General features: G+C 39.3%; 1 protein-coding gene across 14 annotated transcripts in view; it reads right to left on the reverse strand.

Moving 5' to 3' along the window:
- CASK (calcium/calmodulin dependent serine protein kinase) overlaps positions 1–23,249 on the reverse strand; it is a 361,531-nt gene extending 338,282 nt beyond the window's left edge. For all 14 annotated transcript variants that reach the window (XM_019747875.3, XM_019747874.3, XM_019747869.3 and 11 more), the window contains exon 1: positions 23,057–23,249. In XM_019747875.3, the coding sequence (XP_019603434.1) occupies positions 23,057–23,115 (59 nt within the window). In that variant the 5' untranslated portion in view covers positions 23,116–23,249. The remainder of the gene's footprint in view (positions 1–23,056) is intronic.
- Positions 23,250–23,851: the final 602 nt, after the last annotated feature.

A 23,851-nucleotide genomic window follows, 5' to 3' on the forward strand; every position in this document is an offset into this window, starting at 1 on the left:
TGTCAAGAGGCTTAAAAACGTCTATATCCTTTGACCAGGCAATTTCATTTCTGTAACGCCATTCTTAGAAAATAATCTGAAATCTGGATAAAACTTTGGCAGCAAGATACTCCTCAAAGTGTTAGTTATATCAAAATTTTGGGAAAAGTCTTTTTTCAACATAAATTACTGTGTCAGGCACTGAAGATGAAGTAGAAAACAAAAGAGTCCCAACACACTTTGAGTTGCAGAGCCTGTTGGGAAAGGGAGATAAATTAAACAAGTAATTCTCTGAAGTCCAACAACAGGGGAATTATCAAATAACTATGAGACATCCAAATGATGAGATGATACACAGCCATCAGAAATTATTTATAATGAATTATCAAGGACATGAGGAAGTATTTATAATAAATGAAAAGCTATCAAACTATAAATGGATATAAAAAATACATTGAAAATCTAAGATGGGGGCAGGACTTCTGATGGTACAGTGAGGATCTCAGTTACTAAGGATCCTAGGTAAGGCCAGCTGGGTCTGCGGCATTTTAACTTGGGGCTGCTTCCATCACCCCAAACCCCCATCCCCTGCACACACAAGTCTGTGGCATTGTAGCTTTGTGGACACTGCCATTAAAGGGAGCTGACCTGATTTGGAGCTCCAAGGGACACCCCCTGCCGCACTGTTGAAAACAATAGGGATCATTAGTAAACAGTCAAACATCACAGCTGCCTAAACCTGCAATACTGGTTAGTGACAAGATTTCAGCCAAATGTGTAAAAGGGAGATCTGGGGGATGAGACAGACATAGGGGGCTTAAAGCTCTGACACATTCTTGGGGTTCTGGAAGGCTGGACACATGTGAGACCTTGCATTCGGTGCATTGTGGATAAGAAACAAGCAAGAATCAAGGAAAAGGAGAGCTTCCCAACTTATCTACCAGAAGTAGTTCACTGTTTGATTTGCAATTTCTGCACAAGCAGAAAGTAAAAGCCAAGGCCAACTTGTAAACTGCCTGAACTTTGAATGTGTGGGTTGGGGCACGCATTTAAAGTTCATTCATATAATAATCCTACTACACTCTGGACATTATGCAAATGCTGGAGATATAAAAGCCCCTGCTCCTTCCTGCCTTTGCGAAGCTCATATTCTAATGGTGGAAGCAGATGTCCAAGAAGTAATTGGAAATCCAAGAAAGGGTTTCAAGGGAGGCACTACACATAGCTGACTGAACACAAGCATTTATCTACCTCCCCCTAGAAACCATGAGAGTGAAGAATTAGAAAAGATACAAACCAAAAAGATCAAGACAGTGGGAGACCATCTGATAGCAAAGGAGAGCTGTCCATAAAATTTAAAACGAAAAACATTTGGAAGAGGTAACTAACATGGTTTTATCTTTCTTCTTTTTGCCAAGTACCTGTAGAGTAAGAATCTAAACTGAAGCAGGTCAGCCAGTTCATTCTGAGGGCCCTGAAAAAGCAGGAGATAAAAACTCAAGAATTGCAGAGACATTTGAAGAAAATGTCAAGAGACAGTTGAAGGAAATAGAGGACTTATTTTTTTTAAAGGGGGGTGCTGAAAAATCCTTTAAAAGAGCAGCAAGACTCTTGGATTCCTTCTTCTCAACCAGAGATCAGGCAACTGCCTTTTCTCCACACAGCAGAAGACTTAAATTACTCTCTGGAGAGGCTGAACCAAAGGTCCCTGAACTCAGGAACACTGGCCACAACTGAGAACATAAATGGGTTGCTTACTGAAAACAAGGCTAAGTAAAAGACTGCTGTTTTTTCTCTCCAATGGTGAAAGATCCAGCCCTTTGCAGGCTGGGCTTCTGAATAACAGATGTGAGCTTATTATCCCGAAATCCCCTCCCACAAGGGATTCCAGAAGTCCAATGTAGAAAAACTGACTGGCTTAAGAAAAAAGAACTGACAATTAGGGAGTTCCTCATACATACCTAGGTTCACCCCCCACCTCCACACAGTCCCAATTGCACCACAATGAATGAAGCTTGAGTCAACAAGCCCCACTCATGAACACTGAGTTTCCAATCCATTTTTCCTTAATAGAAACAACCTGCCAAATACATTCGAATTCCTCTAACATGACAGGTACCAAGACTAAGAAAAAACAGACAATATAGGGAAAACAAAATGTAAAAATATTTATAATTCCACTTTCCTCTCCTTCTCTTTAAGGACATTAGATAAAGCATCCAAGAAACAGACTCAATCAGAGGGGGGAAAATCAACTCTTAGAAATTAATTACAGAATTGGAAAATAAGTTGAAGGGACCTAGGTCCTTAAGTTGAAAGTAAAACAAAATGAGAAAACATGGAAAATATGAGAGAAAACATAAAACTGGAGGGTAAAAATCCAAGTAATATGAAGTCCAAAAAAAAAAAAAAATAGGAAGGAAGAAATTACCAACTATATAAGATAATTTTCCAGAACTGAAGAAAATGAGTCTTCAAATTGAAAGGCCCACTGAGTGCTCAACAGAGTCAATAAAAAAGGATCCACACCAAAGTATATTATCATGACATTTGAGAACCCCAGGGATAAAGAAAAAGTCTAAAAAGGTGGCAAAGAGAAACATGAAAAAAAGTCACATAATATTAGGAACTTTAGAGAAAACAATGTAGCAGAGCCTTCAAAACTCTGAGAGCAAATTATTTCCAACCTAGAATTCTATAGTTATACATTATCTATATAAACTATATTATGTCTACATAAACTATCAACCAAGTCAAAGGGCATAATAAAGACATTTCCTACATGGAGTATTCATAGATTGCTATTGCTGTTGTAAAAAATTACCACAAACTTAGTGGCTTAAGAGAACACATATTTTTTCTCTTATACTTTTGGAGGTTGGAAGTCTAAAATCAAGGTGTTGGCCATGTTCTTTCTGGAGGCATCAGGGAAGAATCTGTTTCCTTGCCGTTTCCAGCTTCTAGAGGCAGTCTGCATTCCTTGGCTCATGGCTACTTTCTCCATCTTTAAAGTCTATCATTCCAAACTCAGATTGGTTCCATGGTCATGTCTCCTTTCACTCTTACCCTCCCGCCTTCCTCTTCTAAGGACCCTTGTGATTACACTGGGCTCACCTGGGTAATCAAGGATAATTTCCCCACCTCAAAATTCTTAACTTAATGACATCTGCAAAGACCCTTTTACCATGTAAAGTAATATATTTACATGTTCTAGGAAATAGGATGTGGACATCTTGTTCGGCATACTACATACAACCTCAAAATTTACTTCCTATTCAACCTTTGTCCAGAAAATACTGGAGGACATGCTTTACCCAAACCAGAGAGTAAAGTGATGTTAGCATAAAGTTAGAACAAGGTGACCTCAGAATCAGACAACCCATGAAAAAGCTCCAGAATTCAATCAGGTATCTTTTTTAGGATTGACTTTTGTGGATAGAAAAATATGAAAACATGGCACTATTTTATCAAGTGCAAAGAGCCTAAGCAGAAACTATTAAAAAGCAAAGTTCTGTCAAGTACCATAGCAGTGAGGATGGAGGTTGCAGATCTTTGTAGTGGAAAGGAGGTAATGTATACATGGAATCCATGGGCCTGGACGAGAAGACCACTTCCTTGTTCGAGTCACCAGCACAGCAGCTATAAATAGGGCTCAACGTGTCACAAACAAGAATCCGTTATGAAACCTCAACCAGGTGAGACACGCAGCCCCCAAAACAGATTGACAGAATTGCTTCCTTAGTGGATAAATATCTTTTAACTTGGGGAATATTTAGAAATTAACTACAGAAATGGAAACCAAAAAAGTCTGCTAACCTGGAAGGATAGGATAGCTTCACAAAGGAAGAGATATTTGAGCTGCTGTTTTCAGGTAAGTGGGGTACATGTAGTGTTGGGGAAGATGGAGGGTTGGCTAGCGTCTGCTGAGGCACAAAAAGCACTGTGCGTTTAAGATACTATAAATAGCTCTACTGGGCTAGCAACAAAGGGGGAGTGGAGGATGGATGGCAAGAAATCCAAATACCATAAAACGAGGGAAACAATGTAACACAGAAGTGAAGTACCTTTGGAGTAATACAACCTAGGTTAGAAACTTGGCTCTGCCCTCACTAGCAATGCAAACCTCTTAAACTCAGTAAAGCCTCAATTAATTCACTTGTAAAATTCAGAATAATAGTACCTGCTTCATGAGTTTGTTTTGAGAATTAAATAAAAAATAATCTTGTGGTCACCCAGTGGAATAGCCAGAAGGCAACAAAGATTAAAATTATCCAAAAGTAACTTTTTTTCCAAGGCATAATTACATAATGCCTTCCAGTCTCTGCAATTTTTAGACTGGTTTTTCTTTTCTTTTCTTTTTCTTTTTTTTTTCCTTTTCCTTTTCTTTTCTTTTCTGGTCCCAGACTGAGAAACTCAGTTCCTCTAGGTCATCACTGTCTAAGAGAACTTTCTGTGGTGATGGGAATGTTCTAAGTCTGTACTGTCCACTGTGTAGCCACTAGCCACTTGTAGCTAGTATCGAGCACTTGAAATCTGCTTGATGCAAATAAGGAACTACATTTTAAAAAATAGCATCTTCATTTAGATATAATACACATAACATAAAGTTCACCCTTTTAAAGCATACAATTCAGTGTTTTTTCAGTATAGTTAACAAATGTGTCTCAGTCAACAAGCATCACCTAATTCCAGAACATTTTAATAATCTCAGAAAGATACCCCATACCCATTAGAAGTCATTCCCCATCCTCTTTTTCCCCCAGCTCCTGGCAACCACTACTCTGGCTTCTGTCTCAAAAGATTTGCCCATTCTGGATATTTCATATAAATGGAATCATACAATATGTGCTCTTTTGTGGTCGACTTCTTTCACTTAGCATAATGCTTTTTAGATTCATCCTTGTGGTAGCAACTGTCAGTACCTCATTTCTTTTATGGCTGAATAATATTCCACTGTGTAAAACTACCACATTTTGTTTATCCATGCGTCACTCAATGGACATTTGGGTTGTTTCCACCTTTTGGCTATTGTGAATAAGGCTTCTATGAATACTGATGCATATGTTTTTGTGTGAATGTATGTTTTCAATTCTCTTAGGTATATGTCTAGGAGTAGAATCGCTGGGTTGTAGAAAAACTGTAACTTTTTGAGGAACTGCAGCAGTGTTTTCTACAGTGGTTGCACGTTTCACATTCCCACCAGCAGTGTATGAGAGATACAATTTCTCCGCATTCTCACTAGCATTTGTTCTTGTCCGTCTTTTTTATTACAGCCATCCTAGTGCATGTGACATGGTATCTCACTGTGGTTTTGATTTGCATTTCCCTAATGACTAACAATGTTGAGCAACTTTTCATGTGTTTATTGGCCATTTATAAATCTTCTTTGGGGAAAAAACTTGAAATTTTACTTAATTTTAATGAAACTTAAATAGCCACATCTGGCTAGTGGCAGTATTAGGCAGATGGCAGGATTCAGTATCTGGTCCCCTTACCTTTGCTGAAGGTCAGGTGGGAGTGGCTAGGTGACTGAAGGTGGAGTCCAGCTTCATGACTCATCCCAGATGCCCCACATAGAACCAGGAGTGTGGGGACAGAGCCCCAGAGAGCAGTTTCCAGGCTCTCGGCCTCATGTGGAAAAGTGCTGGCTCGGGTAGTAGCTGGCCGTCAGCTGTGGCTAGTTGGCCGTCAGCTGTAACCAGTGAGCCATTGGCCACTAATATAACTGCTGTGGCTATGCTAGCAGAAAATGGGGGCTAACAAGAAGATGTTGGCTGAGCTAGCAAGCAGCGGAGTGTGGATTGTGGACTGCAGAGAGGCAGATGCAGTTAGCAAATGGGGAGTCAGTCGGTTGGCAGAAAAGTGGACAGCAGGTCGCACGTCGTGTGAATCCAGCCTCCAGTGAGACTATAGTGGTATGACTCCCCTACCTATGGCTCCGTGGGTGTTCCTTTTTGGCCTCACCGTGTCCTATGTTTTTATGTGGGGAGCGGGACCAGAGACCCCGCAGGCCACCCCACATGACAAGGAGTGACACAGCAAGGAGAGAGTTAAGGGACATTGGTGTAACACCTGGAAGGAGGAGGTACTTGGCACAGAGCCTGGTGTCATGCGGGAGACCCTGCGGGGTCTCTGGTCCCGCTCCCCACATAACGCAGGATATGGTGAGGCCAAAAAGGAACACCCACAGAGCCATAGGTAGGGGAGTCATACCACTATATTCTCTCTGGCGGCACTATACTCTCACTGGAGGCTGGATCCACACTGTCCGCAAACCGCCATCCACGCTTGCCAGCCCAGCCGCCATCTTCTTGCTAGCCCCCATTCTTTCTCTCTTCCTTCTCTCTCCTAGCGTAGCCACAGCAGTTATATTAGTGGCCAATGGCTCACTGGTTACAGCTGACGGCCAACTAGCCACAGCTGATGGCCATGCAATCACAGTTGGCCATTTACTACCTGAGCCAGCACCTGTCTATGTGAGGCCGAGAGCCTGGAAACTGCTTTCTGGGGCTCTGCCCCCACACCTGGCTTTTAGGATGCTCTCAAAACTTACTGTTGATGATGAAAGCAACTCGTGTTTACTGAGCACTTGCAAGTAGCCAGGAAACTACTTGGCTACTTAAATGAGACAGTGTGCTTTGTACCCACTGTCTCATTTAAGCCTTGTAAGAATCCTATCAGGTAGATTCTACTTTTTCTATTTCACAAATGAGGAAGCAGTTTTAGATCAGGTAAACAACTTTTAGTAATTTTACTCACTATAAAGTTCTCCATTTCATTTCAACTTTAGAAACTTCCTTTCTTCTTTTAGTTTAATTACAGCAATGATCTTACAGATCTCAACTAGGGAAGCTAAGTGTTATTCAGGATTCCACTATTATGTTCACCATATACTGTACAATTCTGCATCTACTAACCTATTTCAAAGGAACATTATGAGAATTAGATGGTTTTTGAGGCAGCAAAATTTTAGCACTAAATGAAAATATGAACTCCTGACTTTGTGCATTATGGGCCAGATTTTATTTTTTCTAGTATGTTCAGCTACTTCCTCCCCTTCTTTAAACTGGTTTAACAACTATATAATGAATGTTGCCTATGTGCCAGATGCTGCCCTAGATGTAGAGATACAGCAGTGACTATGACAGCCATGAATCCTGACCTAATGAAGCTTAAAATATATATTAAAGAAATATATGGTTTTAAACGTACACAAGCTCCAATAAGTTTATGTCACATGGAGGCCTTGTTGCAGTGTCTATTTCATAATGAACCTTATGCTTACAGCATAAGTACCCTTAAATGACACCACTCTCTGCCTACTAAGAAATTCTGAGTCTGAACATTATAGCCTTTAAAATGGCTCAAAATCCACATATTTGGCAGAACTCTGCTCCAGCAGTTTCTTCTAGGAAGCACCCAGCTCCCAAGCACAGCCAGCTGCCAAGGAACAGAGGGAATTATTAACGCTTACCTCCAGCTCTGTGAGTCATCAGAGCACTTCTCTTGCCTAAAGTATGGCGTGATTTCCCAAGCTTTCATCACCACCCACACCTGACCCCTATTTCAGGTAGCTAAAACAGAAATGATGAGGTTGTTCAGATGATTCGTGTGGGTGGCTATTGTGTTGACTGGGACAATAAGGCTGCAGAACACTGCTCTCTTTTACAGAGTTCACATTTTATTCATTGCTATAAATAATTTGATTTTTAACAACACTGCATTTCCACACTATATTGCACAAAACAGTAAAGCTCAAATTCTCCTGCAGATGGGTTACTTTTGGCAACAGACCTAAGCAGCCACATTCTGAGGGTTGGCCTTTGCCTGACCCCCTCTCATTGTTACCTCGCCTCCACGATGAGTAAGCAGGGCAAAAGGTATGCATAAAGTTGATTGGGAAAGCCTAAATGAAAGTCTAACTCAATCATTTTGAGTTTCAAGCTCACTATTTCCTGTGTCTTACTCAGCATCCTCTACCAATGTATTCAACCTAAATTTACTGAATGAAATCATGGACCAAACAAACTCACCAGTAATATAGTTCGGTATCATTTGGCCAAGTCATGTTTCTTAACTGAAAACACCAGTCATATACAACCATGGAACCACAGCTGCAAAAACAACACTTTTGCCTAATCTTGCTACTAGAACTAATGGAGACTGTGAGAAGGCTTTTTTTTTTTGGTTGTTGTTCAAAAGCTATTACACTTCCTTCAGTGGTGTGGGTAAAGAGAAAGATTCCAAGTGCAACAACAAGAAAGACGTCAAAATTCAGTTCTTATACTTTATATGACATTGACCCCAATCACCTTGACTGAAAGCAAGTACAAAAGAATATCAAGAGTGCATTATAATATTCCAAATAAGGACAGAAATAGGCATCCTTGATTATGGGAAGCAGTTAATTAATGAAAACTCGTCCGGTAACCATTCTAAGATTACCCACAATATTCAGTATCTGTGTGCTCATAAACGCTCTTGTGAAGTACAAGTGACTACAGCACTCCAGGCCAAGGATAAAAATTTTCCAGATGGGATGGCACTATTTCAATGGCTTAGAGTACACCAAACAGCTCCCATGAATTCCTAAGCTTAGCAGTCCCAAGGTGGGCTTTCTCTTGAGGAAATAAAAAGGCAGTAAAAATTGCGAGAAATGAAGACTATAATAGATAATTAAGTTGTGTTACTCCAGAGGACAGAAAAACCAAGGACATACCGGGGCAGAATCAGTGAGGAAATGTCACAGAATTGTTAAATAGGCTATTACTATTACCAAACACAGAAGGAAAGGGCACAGTAGTATATTATTTTTATTCAGAAGTCTCTAGTAACTGAACAATAGTTTGATCAGAGAGAGGAATGGGTTTGTAGAAATAAGAGGGCCAAGTGTAAAGGCAAAAATAGGTGTTTACCTATTGATTTCGGATATTTGGAGTTCAGTACTACGGGGAAGAAATAGTACCAAGGCTTCAACTCAAGCAGGGATCAGAAAACTTTTTAAAAAAAATTGAAACAGCAATGTTTTTTGTGTGTAAAGGGCCAGAAAATAACTATCTGAGGCTTTGCGGGCCATATGGTCTCTGCTGCTACTACTCAACTCTGCCTTTGTAGTGTGGAAGTAGCCGTAGGCGATATTTCAATGAATGAGAATGGCTGTAGTCCCAAAAACTTTACTTACAAAAACCAGACAATGGGCTGATTTGGCCCATGGGCCATAGTTTACTAAGCCCTGATTTAGAGTGTTCTGAATCAGTGGTTCTCTAACTTTAGTGTGCCTCAGAATCCCTTGGGGGCTGTTAAAAGAGAGTGTTGAGCCCCACCCTCAGGGCTTCCGATCTTTACAGCTGGGGTGGGGCCTCCATAATCTGCATTTCTAACAAGTTTCCGGATGCTGCTGCAGCTGCAGGTCAGGATGAGGTCCACACTTTGAGAGTCAGTGCTCTAGACCTTACTACTCAAGAGGAAGGTCAACATTTTAAGTACCTGCCAAAGTTCACATCTGATTGGCCACAAAAATTTATCACTTGTAGTACGTTCCAAACTTCAAAGCTCAAATAAAATTAAATAATTTAAAGAGAAGCAAGGGGAAACACACTAGTTAGGATTTTTTCTTTGCTTTGACTTCAGTGTAAATTTTGTCCCATCAGTAAAATACACATAATTCATCCGTAAATCTCTTTACTCAACATTTTCACCTAACATGTTCTAAGTCCTATAAAGAATTGAGAAGAATTAAGCTCTAGAATTCAAACAAGAAAATAAAATCAGTTTTAAAGACAAAGTAAATGATTCTTGAGAAACCAAAGAAAATTCAACAAATCTCATTTCTCATTAGAAGTGCCTCCTTTCGAAAAAATTGAATAATATATGTAAGGTAGTTTAAGAGTTTTGAAGAATTGTGTAATTTTATGTTCATAGGAACCCCATGAGGTAGATAATATAGCCTTTACAACCCTTCTTTTACAAGATGAAGAAACTGAGGAAAACAAAGCAAGTAGTGATCTGTCACATTTAAAAATTTTCCTTAAAATGCTATTTTTCCTAATAAGTTTTAAACTGTATCGATCAAATCTAACTTATACATATCTTCTCAGGACTATGTCTATGAATGCATCTTCATGGGGAAAAACATTCTAAGATCTTCAAATCCATATTCACATTTATGGACCTAATTCTGAAGCCACCCAGGCAAGTCTAACCAAGAAGGCTGAACTTTAATCAGATGGCAATTTAAAGCACACTTGACCTTTAGTGCAAGTGGGTCATAGATTACGAAGTGTGGTGATCCCTCCCAGTAGTACAATAAAAACACTCAACAATGGGAGAAATACCATTAATGGACATAAGCCAAAAAGTAGAGCAGCAAGCTTAGAAGATCCCTCTCCAGATTCACAGGCTCTTTCTGCAATGATGATAATGAAAGTGTATTCATTTGAATAGATATTTATACAAATCATTTTCACATCCATTATAAGAGGGACATGTTTAAAAAAAGAAAGAAGGAAAGAAGCATAACCTTCAATACAGTAGAGGTTTTTTCCATTCTTATTAGCATGCTTTTAGAAGTATTATGTATATTGATTATAATGTGAGATTACTCTAAACTGTGATCTGAGTACTCCAGTAACAATTTTTAAAATTTATATGAAATATAATTAAAAACCTCAGTGAAAACACCTTTTTGTTTTACCAGTATATAATTATTTTACAAGTGACTAAATTAAAGAAAAAATATTTATTAAAAAGGTAATTTCCAATTCAGTGCCATATATTACTGTTGGAACAAAAACCCAGTTAAGATGCTATATTAAGCCTAAGAAGACCAGTAAAGATTCTATATAAATAAAGGCTGACCATTCTGCTTTGGAACTAATGGCTCAGATGGAATTCAGCAAAATCATCTAACCTAAATAATGCAATATAAATCATGCTGTCCAAGGACTGTCCCCTGAAGCCAAACTAAGAAGTGTTTTCATCGAAGTGGTCTAAATAGATTCCAATATGATCACTCTTCCACATGAAAATGTAATGTGACCTAGTAGATGAAACGCTGTTTTGTAAATTTAGGTAATTTAGATTCAGTGCCCACTCATATGAGAGACTACAACTTTAGGATTGTTCCACCTCATTTTCCTTGTTTCAGTTCTGAAATTTCACATTATGAACAATTAATTCATCTGTTAAATATCCAAATGCAAAGACAAAAGCTGTGATACAAAATTTCCTCTTTTAACATAATTATAATCTAGAACAGTCTTGCAAACAAATTATGAAATCTATAAGCTCAAAGAATACTAGGTACCTAAGAAGCAATGACAATTAAAAAAACACACAAAGCACTCTAAATAGTATATATGTCTACTACCATAAAATATATTGAGTAAAGTGGATGTCAGACATAAAATAGAATTCGAAATTTTATTTACATATCACACACACACACACACACACACCCCAATCCCAAACAATGACTCTATCAGGGGATCTGGGTGAAGTCATAAAATATACATAGACGGCACATCACAATTCTCCAATTAGGGATGGAGATTTAGCTAGTGATTCCACTCCGAACTTTATTAAAGTCAATATTTTAAATAATCATCCATTTCTGAAAATTTCTAGTATGTTCTCAGCTCTATTTTTATCCATTCTATAGGCAATAAGTGACAATAAAGGAAATAATTTTTTTCAGGAACTGCACATTTCTATTGCCTCCAGTCAGACAATTTTAAAAGAATTTTGATGAGTTTCTTCCCTTTAACTTAGGATCAAAAAGAGAATCCAAAAGCAGTTTTAAAAAAAGAAAGAAAAATATTAAATGTACAGCATTTCCCCCATTTAACAGTGAAAACAGTTCCATGGACCAGTCTCAGTGTCTTTACATTTTGCACAAACAACCTACTCACTATGGGTCTACTCAGACCACTGAAAGAACATCCCAACCTTGAGGGTAAACAAGAATGGGAACTGGACAATAAGCTCCAGTTTCATTTTTAATCTACAACAGGATCAGCAAACTATATAGTCCAAGGGCCAAATCTAGGCCACCACCTATTTTTGCAAATAAAGTTTTACTGGAAAACAGCCACACTCATTTGTTCTCATATGGTTGTCTTCACGCTACAGTGGCAGAGTTGAATAGCTGTGACAGATGCTATATGGCCCGCAAAACCTAAAATATTTACTAGCTGGTAGTTTAGATATTTTGCCAACCCTTCATCTACACTACCTAAAATTGTTGAAAATCACTACAGATACACCTATGAGATAAAAGTTTGACCAACAACTCATAAAATTTGCTTTAATTTATGTCCCATTTATGTGAACAGACTCTGTAGGCAAACTCTGATAGTACTCACCTGATTAAAAAGCATTCTAACCCTCAAACACTGCTGGTAGAAATATAAAATGATGCAGCCACTTTGGAAAAGTGGCATTCCTCAAAAAGTTAAACAGTTGCAATTTGACAGAGCAATTCCACTCCAAGAGAAAAACATATGTCCACACAAAAATGTGCGCATGAATGTCCATAGCAGGATTATTTATAATCGCCAAAAGGTGAAAACCACCCAAATGGCTCCCCAACTGATGAACGCATCAACAAATGTGGTGTATCCACACAATGGAATATTATTGGGACTTAAAAAGGAATGAGGTACTGATACATCTACAACATGGATGAACCTTCATAGCATTATACTCAGAGAAAGAAACCAGTCACAAAAGACCACATAGTGTATAATTCCATTTATGTGAAATGTCCAGAATAGGCACATCCGTAGAGACAGAAAGTAGATTCGTTATTACCTAGGGCTAGGGAGGGATGGTAGGTAAGAGCTAAAGTATACAAGGTTTCTTTTTGGGGTGACGAAAATGTTCAAAAATTTATTGTGATGATGGTGAACAACTCTGTGAATATACTAAAAACCACTGAATTGTACACATCAAATGGGTGAATTGTATGGTATGTGAATTATATCACAATAAAGCTGTTACCAAAAATAAAAGGCATTCTATTAATCTGCTAAAACATCCAAAATCAAAATATTAGAGTCTTATACTTAGGAATACATCTTGAAAAAAAACCCTGTCTCTGCTCATACTAGATGACAAGCAGTAAGTACTGCAGAGCAGGTGCTCAGATGGGTCACATATTCCCAGGTGTGAAGCCCAATGCTGCCACTTCCTATTGCCACTTTGCCCAGGGCAAGTTACTGATCTCCCTTTTCCTCATCTGTAAAATGGGGAAGGAGTGATTGCCTCAAAGAGAAGGGTTGTGGCCAAGGTTAAATTAGAAAAATATCAAACATTTAACACCTTGTTCAGCATATAATGAGCACTCAAGCCATGGAATTTGAGAACCAAAAAGAAAAAAAAAGAATTCCTAAAGTTGTCCCTCAAAACTTTAACTTTATACTTATTATTTGAATTTCTTACATGTTACCTATGTCACTAAAACTAAAATAGGAGCCGTGAACCTAAAACTGTTCTAAAAATAAGATTTATTAATTTAAAAAAATAAAACAGGATAAATATGTTTAAAAACATCCTTAAGATTTCTTTATTTTCTCTACCTGTACTGCTCTATTCCTTTTTCTAAATGAGGAAACAGGCCTAAAAAGATTAAATGAGTTACCCAAGAAGACCAACAAGTCATTCCTGCCTCACATCCTCTGTGAAGATTTCCCCAACTTCCTTCAACTAGGTGCTCATAGTTTATGGACTGCTCACTAAACACACTCCTTCAGCAGCTCCCGTGTGCTTACCAGGTGTCAGTTACTGAGTTATGCTGAGGATAGCGCGTGAACAAGTCAGATGTGACCCTGGCCTTAACAGGACTTCAGGTCTAGTTAGATTAGATTTGAACTATTTGTCAGCTTCTCTCATTGACAGAGAGCTCCTTTAGGCTAGATAAGTCAAATATTTGGTGAATAATTAATATTAATGGCAATTAAAATAACAACAGCTTTTAGACATTTTGCATAGATCACGTTCTTCATGCCTCACAACACCCCTGCAAGGTATATACTATTACCCTCATTTTACAGATAAAGGAACTGAGGCTCAGAGAGGTCAACTAATTTGCCCAGGGCCACACAGCTAAAAATGAATGCATAAATGAACAAATGAATAAATGTTAACACCACTAAGAATTTTATGCATGGGGTAGAAAAGAATGTTCATTTCACCATATCATTTACGTAATAGAGCCTGTGTTTAAGCACTAAGAAAGCACACATTTGGTAACTGTTGAAACTTATCTACATAGCTGCCAAAAGTAATCTGAGTATCTGAGAGACATTCTAGAAATAAAAAATACTTATGCTGCACTTTACAATCACTAATCCATGCAAATGGCTTGTGAAGTAGTAGTTATCATTCCTTCTATAAATAAGGAGGAAAATGACCATGTTGTGCCCAAAGGTCACCAGATCAGATCTTAGGTGGCTGCCTTACAAGCTACAAAGCAATGTTGACCCATATTTTGGGGGAAAGTACATACCAAGTGTAAGGAGAAAGGCCAAAAATCTATGAAGTTTCCTAAAAACACAAATTAAAGTCTATAAAACAGCACGGTATAATGGTAATCAGCACATGATAGTGGGCTAGAGACCTCTGAAACGGAATTAATAACATCAAGAGTGTTTTAATAAAACATTAAAATCTATATATCATTAAATGGTAGCACTTCCATCCTATATTAAAATACACAAGAATACTCTAAACTTAGGGTTAAAATTAAAAGCCTAACGAGCAAACAAAACAGAAGTAGACTCAGAGATATAGGGAAAAAAACTGATGGCTGCTAGATGGGAGGGTGCTGGGGATGGGGGAGAAGGTGAAGGGATTAGAAAGTACAAACTGGTAGTCACAGGGATGTGAAATACACTATGGGGGATATAATCAATAATGTTGTAAAGATTATGTAGGGTGCCAGATGGGTACTGGACTTATTAGGGAAACCACCTCATGGTCTGTGTAGAGGCCTGACCACTGTGCTATACACCTGAAGCTGAAGTAGAATAATATTGAATGTCAACTATAATTAAATATGTAATTTAATATGTATTATATATATTTAATTATACTCACAGGATATAAAGTACAGCATAGGGAATATAGTCAATGGTATTGTAATAGCTATATACAATGTCAGAGGGGTAGTAGATGGGGGGGCGGTTATCACTGTGTGAGGGGTATAAATGTCTAACATATTAAAATAATGGTAAGCAAAAAAAAAAGTGCATTTAAAAAAACCAAAAAGACTGAAAAAAAAAAAGAATGTGCAACAGCCCAGTAATAGAACACAAGAGGTTGAAATTAAATAATATTCACTTAGATACGAAAAATTGGCTTAAGTGCAATAAAGTAATAAATTCTTGTGGTGAATGGATGTAGAAAGTAAAAAAAAGCCAATGAACAAATTTAGTTGGGGGAAGGGAAGAGGAGTGTGAAAGGGGAGGAGTACTACATTTATCCAACTGGGACCAAAAATCTTGAGACGAGGAAGAATTCCTTACCCTATCGGAGAAGAATTTAAGAAAATAACAATGGTTTGACAAATATCAAGAACTTAAAAAGTATCTAAAATTTTCTTTGTCATTTCATTAAAGGTTTCCATTTAATTGAAAGTTATGCACCGAGTTTAGGAATCAAAAATACCTCATCTTAGGAAAAGCAAATGGTTTTACCTAAAAGCCAGCCATCAGAATCTGTAAAACATAATTACAGTGAAAAAATATCTACTCTTTTTTTTCCACCCTAAATACTTGTATGTTGGGGCTGAGAAAGATTCAGAGAGATAGTATATCACCAACATCCACAGAAAGAAGCCTTGCTTTTCCGTCACACCATGAACTAAACATTAAACATCATATTCATTTTGATAGATGCTTTAAATGTCTCTCTGTTATAGACAAGCCTTTTCTTGGTCCTCAATCAGAGTGTGTTGTCGTTTTACATTATTGATTCCCCCTCACTTTGGAACTTCTGTGATGCCCAGCTATCCTGATTCTTCTAACTCTGCGAGTTATACTCCAAACCACAATCCCTCAGTTTAGTCAACCCCCAAGAACTCATTCACTCATACTTTCACTTCCACACAGATAATTCCAAAATCTTTACTGTCATTCCAAACCTCTCATCCAAACTCCAGTCTGGCATTTCCAGCAATGTCTACTTAGAAATGGCTTGCACTCAATTCAAAGCCAAAGTCCCAATCCACACCATGAAATACTGGGCAGCAGTTTAAGGGAGACAGAGTAGGACACATAAATGGATATGGAAAGGTCATCAGATATACCACTTTTCAATAAAAAATGAATATTTTAGTATAGTATACATATATGATCCCATTTTGCTTTTTAAATAAAACACTTTCAAAAAGATATATAAGAACTTGAAAATGGTTACCTCTGGAGAATGGGGCTATGGATGGTGGGAGAATGGAGAGAGACTCACTATTTACTTTGTACCATCTATATTTTAAAGTTATTTTTACAATTTATTTAATAAAAACCTTTGATATAGAGAAAGTGATAGAAAAATAGTCAAATTAGCTTCAGAAACAAAATCTGTCTGTTACAGAATGTCAGAGACTCTCCCTATACTGATTTGGGCTCTTTCTGTTACAGAAAGTCAGAGACTCTCCCTATATTGACTTGGGCTGTATGACCAATCATACCACAGTACCATAATGGCCACCAGGGTAATTACATTTCACTCAGTTGAAAGAGACGATACCAAGAGACTGGGTAGCCCCAAGACAGAAAGAATGGAGAGAAGGTCTTACAGCACCTTGAACCCTGTAGCATAAATCCAGAGTCATAGTTGGTGGTTTTAGAATCTGCACTGTCAGTTGCAACTAAAAAATGAAACCGAAAATGTGAGAGCTTGCACACCCCATCAGTTTGTTGGCTGGGGTCAGGTACCCGCTCTGCGTACCCGCTCTGCAGTAGTAATTCAGTCACTTGATTATTTAGGTGTGTAGTGCTGGCAGACAGCTGAGACGTTCACAACTCAGCAGCTGTGGTTCAGTACATGGTTTTCAGTCAGATAGAACAATTTTAGTATTTTTATAACAGGATACAGGAATAACTACCCTGTGGAAACCACCCCATACCATTCGTAACAAACACCTGTCTCTGAAACCTCATTACTTCTGGTTTGGCAAGTTAGGAGTAATTAATCAACTATTCTCTCAGGGCAGGGGAATTGGAAGGAAAAACATGGCGGGTAAAGGGGGTAGAGAAAGTTCCAAAACAAATTATATTTTGGATGGGTGGCCAAGATTCCATATTTTCATCACTAAAGAATGCATAGACTTATCAGTGACAAACAGTGATAACTCATTAAAGAGAAAGACAAAAGAAAAATCAATGAAACAATGAATGGTAGTATGGAACCTCCACTAAAGAGATAAGAAATTTAACTAGAAAGTCGAAAAATTAAAATTTGCAGGAAATAAACTCTGAAAATGAAGACATGTGCCTTACTTTAAGAACCTCAACGCAGCATGAAATAAATGGACTTGAGAACCAGTTGGTATTCCATGTAATCTTGGGCAAGTTAGTCACCCATCTCTGAATTGAAGTGTTTTCTGTAAAATGGGTACTAGTAGAGGAGATAATACATGTAAAATGCCTAATATGAAAAGGCAAACATGTCAATTCCCCTGATGAAGTAGGCGTTAAGTTGTAAAATATTTTTTTCTTTTAAACATTGTTACATTAAAGTTCCCTTAAACAGTACTGCCACATTTAAAATGTGAAAACATTTACAAAAATGCAGTAATTCAAGAACAATCTCAAAGAGTAAGATATACTTGCTTCTTTAATTTATAGAGTAGAGCTACAACTGGAGATGGTGAATTTTCAATTTAAAGGAAATGTCCAGGTACACAATTTAAAGAACATTAGAGATATAGTTTGTCAGGTGAAACTGTTGGAGATACAAGGCGAAAATGGAGGGGAGTGAGCTGCATAAGTCAAGGACATAGAAGCATGTCATAGTCATGGAAGGTAAGGGAGTCGCTGGAAGTGTTTATGAAGACAATGTGCAAACCACATTTCCAGAAACTCCAAGTCCTAAGGCAGTCTGTGAAAAGCGGACATGAGGAGACTCAGAGAAGGTGGTGCAAATGCAGAAAAGCAACTAAATAGTTCAGTTCCCTCCAAAATGGTCTCAGAATCAAACTCTATCACCAGGAATCAACACTGCCTACCTACTCCCAATAAGGCCGGCCATGTGTAGGAACCCACATCCCATGTTTAAGAGGTTTTTCCTTGTGGAACTTCAGTTTAACCCCCATGGCTTGGATCTTTCTGGGCCACCAGCAGGTTAGCTGGTGATTGTGTCCTTCACCTTGTTATGTGATCGTTACTCGATTAAGCACTTCTTTGGAATAGCTACTCATTTCTGGACAATTCCAGTTTCCTTTAGGGTCACACTTGGTTTTTTCCTAACATTAAAAAACTAGTTCACTTACAACATCTAAATAAAATTTCCAGGAAAGATGTTCCAACATAATATAATATTTGCCCTTGTGGTACTAGAAAACCAAATCAGTGGGCCAATTGATATATGTGAAAGCCATAGTAATTAGTATAAATAGTAAAGCTGAATTTTTCTCTACGTTAAATTATATACTTACATATTATTAATCCAGTATGTACATAAAGGCTGCATTTAACTCAATTCTCTGGTAAACAGTGTTGTTATTGGAATCACAAGTATGGAATTTACAGTATATAAGTAACTTACCCATACTCTTAATAGAGTGTATGTGCAAACACAAACCATACTAAACCAATAAATTTCTTACTGTTAAACTGAGTCACTCTAATGGACAGCCATCATCAACTGTTACTGAAGCAATCCTTGTTCTGTGTTGTTCCAAACATCACACAATCACCATGTTATCATTAGATAAGTGTCATGAGTCAATGTGAATCTTAAGAGAACCAAGAAATCAAAGCCAAACACAGGCTGAAACAGAATTCTTATACAATAAGGCTCAGAAACACAGCATAGAGAAAATAAAATCCATGTTTTGGTCTTTTGGCTTCAATACTTCCCCCCCACAATGTTCATACTACTTTTTAAAAGTTCTAAGCCCGTGAAAAGCCAGTCCCCAAATATTGCATATCGTATATAAACCAATGACTTTCAATCATAGCTGCACATTAGAATCATTTAGAGAATTAAAAAAAAAAAACCAATGACCAGGACACACTCCCAGAGATTCTGACTTCATTGCTCTGACACAGGGCCTTAGCAATTGATCTTATTTGAAAGCTCCCCTAGTAATTTTAATATGCAGCCAGGTGGAGAACCACTACTTTAATAGTCTTTTGGGACAATAATTTCTCTGAGGTTGATAAACATGCTTTTTGCCTTTTAATGAGATTTTATTAAAACTATTCAAATCATTCCACAGCTAATGAGTGATTTTTTTACATTGCACACACTGTGTTAAGCAATGGAGAAAGGTGTGCAAGATATGTTCCCTGCCCTCAAGAAGCTCTCTATTAGCTAGGTAGAGAGACCCATAAATAAGTAACTGTAATTAAATATGATAAGTGCTCTTGAAGTGTAAGCAAATACAGCATGCCTCACAAATACAGCATGCCTTACATGTCATCCTTGAGCTGGGGTCATGCTGCAGCATTCCAATTTTAGTATATGTCCTACCAAAGCAGGAAAGTCAGAAGTTACAGGTTACTAAATATTCAGACAAATATTCAGCCTAGACAAGGTGAAAACAGTGTGCATTTTGCTATTCTCTTTCACAGGAAGTAGGCATTTCTATGTTTTAATTTGGATGAATCATCTTAAAATTTCCTTTGGGTGATATTACTGATTATACACTTACCTAAAAACTATACATCTGCTAAAGACACAGTGAATGACCATGACAAAAATTAGCCAATTACCTATATTCGCATAACACTTTTCCTTTCCAGTAATTGCTACATTTAAGACAAGAAGTTTTGGGACAATGATAAGGTCCCATCTTTGGAGATTTGTTTCAGTGGCTTGAAAGCTGTTACACAGGAAAATGCTATAGAAATAATAGGCATCCAAAGGAGCTTTTTTGGTAAGACTTTCAAAAATAAACACAGGGGGAACAAATTTAAATTTTTTTAAAGAGATGACATCCTTTCAATATTCATCATGAATCAGGCATATGACTCTCTCGAAGACAGTGGATGAGCAAGCGGGTAGATAAGTAGTGAGGTAGGGGAGTGAGTAGGTGGTCAACTGGTCTTGAAAAGTGAAATCCATTTTAAAGAATCTCAGTGAAAATTTAAACTTATTAAGACCTAGGGGTCAAAACCAACTTGTGATACTAATTTGGCATAAAAGAAAACCACAATTCCAGAGAACTTGGATGGAAGTCAACAAAAAGGTTTTCAGTACAAATGAACATCTTCAAGGCCTTTCTGTTTAAATCCAGAATTGAACAAATTCTAAGTTAAAATGTATGCTGTCAAGGTTCCTGTAAGAAAATCGCAAGTGAATTTCAATTTCCAGATCAATATATGCTGAGACAATTTATCGGAGAAACCTTCAACCTTTACACAGGGTGAGGAACACTATCATTACATGCTTTCCCACAAAGGCTACCTTGAATTTCATTATCTCATGGAATGACATAAATGGCACTGACCAAGTCAGATTTTGTAGGATATGAATGAGATTTCACATTCACATTAGTTAAGGTATCCATAGAGTACCTATCACCTCAAAATTAGCTTGCTCTCCCTCCTTATGCAGCTCTGAGGCAACAGAAGAGATGAATTTACTTCTATCAGAGGTGTTTCCTGAGAATATTCTATCAGTTATAAGTCAGCAGAATATTGGTTGTGCTAATGTGATGCTGACCACTTCTTTTCGCTATTCAAAGAGATCACATCGTCACTCTTCCAGACCTTAAGGAATCAGAACTAGTAACTAACATTGATTCAATGATGGCTATATTCCATCATCACAACATAACATTCTAATCTCACAAATTCCAATTATGACTTTGCTGGCTCATTTAAATAAAATATAACTAAGACATAACAAACATCATTCACCCATACACACACAATCATTGGGGGCTTTGGGGAAACACCCTAATTCACCTTCACTGGGTGCTAAGAATAAAGAAACCAAGGGGATTTTTTTTTTTTTTTACGTATTTGTCTGTCTAGAACTGTGCTATTCACATTTCACATATGACTATTGAGCACTTGAAATGTGGCTAGTCCATCTAAGGAACTGAATTTTATTTAATTTAAATTTAAATTTAGAAAGATACTCGATTCCATTATTGGAAAACTTTTAGGTATGTTTGGAACAACTTGGGTATGTGAATCTAATTTTGCAAATGCAAATTTTATGAAACCTAAATACAGATCAAGTATTTCCTATGAAAATGTAGCTTAGTGTCAGAATTGAGATGTGTTGTTAGTGTAAAATACACATTGGATTTCAAAGACTGAGTATGACAGGCTGTAAAATATCTTAATAATTTGGATCTATTGGGTTAAATAAAATATTGTATTAAAATTAATTGCATCTGTTTGTTTTTAATATTTTAATGTGGCTATTAGAAAATTTACATATGCAAAATTTACATATGTAAAATTACATGTGACTCACATTATATATCTTTTGGACAGCGCTGCTCTAGAGCACTTCCACAATTACTTCACCAGGGGCACATTTGGATATTCTTATAGTAGACAGTCTGGTCATGTAACAAACAATAGGGACAAGGAGTAACATGTCCTCCTATCAACTGGGTCTGAGGAAAGTGTGTAGCAAGCTCTACCCACAATTTCACCATGTGAGGAAACACTGTAATACCTCAACATGGAAGGGAAAAACTGAGTTATCAGCACTTAAATTGAAATCCAGCCCTGAAGACAACTTAAAAGAGAGCCAACTGCTCTAAGGTCTTCGTTTCATTTCCCAACTACAGACCTTAAAATAGACAATAAAGCACCACTTCCAAAAAGAGGTGAAATATTTCAATGGTAGCTATCTAGTAATCCTTAATAAATAAACAAGAATTGCTGTTAAATTTTATCCCAACTTCAAAAGCCACAGAATACACGTTGAACTACGAAATCAACCTCAGATTGCCAGCATTTCCCAAACGAGCAAATTAGGAGGATTGTGCACTTGGAATACTGTTTGACAAGAATGAAAAGGAAACTATTCAAAACAGATTTAAGGAATGGACAATTAGATGAGGAACTGCAGATTTAATTCTCAATCAGCACTGTGATTAATCTGATTCCCTGCTTTTCCCTAGTGTAATTATACAACACAGATGAAAGGATGAGCATTTGGACTGTCAGTTCTATATTCTAGACCAGCCCGGTGACTCAAAGCAGACGGCTCTACCACGCTAACCACCATCCCAACAACAGTCGAGGGAAGCCTTGAACACTGATTTAACAGTCATTGCATAACGAGGCATTAAAAATTCGGATTCCCCCAACTCTTTCCACGTTCGTCTATACCAGGTGAGGAATTTGCTGAAACAGAACGTACCGTCTCAAATGACCCCCTCCGATCCGGGCATGGGGTGAACACAAAGACATCTATCTAATATGCTGCACAATAGACACACACCCCACAATTAAAAACCCTGGACGTTCTCTTTCTTTCCACGCAAGCAAAGGAAATGCAAGCTGCTCTTTTTGTTAATGGTCTGTGCTACACACAAGGTAACAATAATCCCAACTGTTCCCAGGAAGCTACTATAAAATCGGTTCGGCCACGTCCCTGTGCAACCGTCAGATAAAATGCAGACAGCAGATTTCAGCCGGCCCCACGCCTCAAGGGGTGGCCGACCTCGGCTCGTTCACCTCCACGGATCGCTGGGAACTCCCCAGACCCCCGCCCGGCAGGAGGTCCAGGTACACGTCTATAAATGCTCGGGGGCGAGGAAGACCAGGGCGGTGGAGGTGAGGGAGGGCAGGGGGCAGGCCCGGAGCGGGTGCGGGTACGGGAGGACCCGGGCATCACTGAAATGCATTTTCCCACACTCCCGCTCCCTCGCGTGAAGACTCACTTGCCGATCACCTCGCACAGCTCGTACACATCCTCGAACAGCACGTCGTCGTCGGCCATGGTCCGGAGGGGACAGCGGCCGCAGCGTGGAGGGCTCCAAAAACGGGGGTGGGGGCGCCAAAGAGCTCAGTGCCCGGCCCCTGGCTCGCCTCCTCCCCTCAGGACTCGCGATCCCCCGGTGCTGAGGACGCTCGAGTGGGGCGCGAGGCCCAGAGACTGCGGCGCCTTCCTCTGCGGGCGACTGCCCCGGCGCGGGCGGCCGGGCCGGGGCGCGGGAGCGAGGGCGGCCCGGGCCCGGCGCCGCCCGCCCGCCCGCTGCTCCTCGCGCTGCTCGGGCCGCGCTGCCCGGCGTGCGAATCTTCTGGGACCGCGCGGCCCGGCTCTCCGCTCGTCAGCCCGCGCGGGCCGCGAGGTCGCGACCGCTCCCTCTGTTGAGGCTGGCTCGGGCACGGCGCGGGGCAGCTCGGGCTACAGAAGGGGCCGCGGCAGGACCATAGAGGGAGGATCGCCGCGGAGGGAGGTGGCGGCGGCAGATCGGCGCTGGGGACCAGGAGGCGGCGGCAGAGACGCTCCCTCCTCCTTCTACTCCTCCCGCCGCCGCCGCCGCCGCGGCCGCCGCCGCCGCCGCCTGCCTGGGAGTGGGAGGGGGCTTCGCGGGACTGGCTCTCCTTGCAGGCGGGAGCCGTGGCCGCCGCCTTCAGCTCCTCCTCCTCCGCCTCAGCAGCCGACCAGCTCGCCTTTTCGGCGCACCCGCCCGGCGCACACACGCCCTCCTCCCGCTACAGCCGCGCTGCCT

This window comes from Rhinolophus sinicus, chromosome 18 (genome assembly GCF_057876585.1).
Source record: "Rhinolophus sinicus isolate RSI-liver-muscle chromosome 18, RSI-T2T, whole genome shotgun sequence".
Lineage (NCBI taxonomy): Eukaryota > Metazoa > Chordata > Mammalia > Chiroptera > Rhinolophidae > Rhinolophus > Rhinolophus sinicus.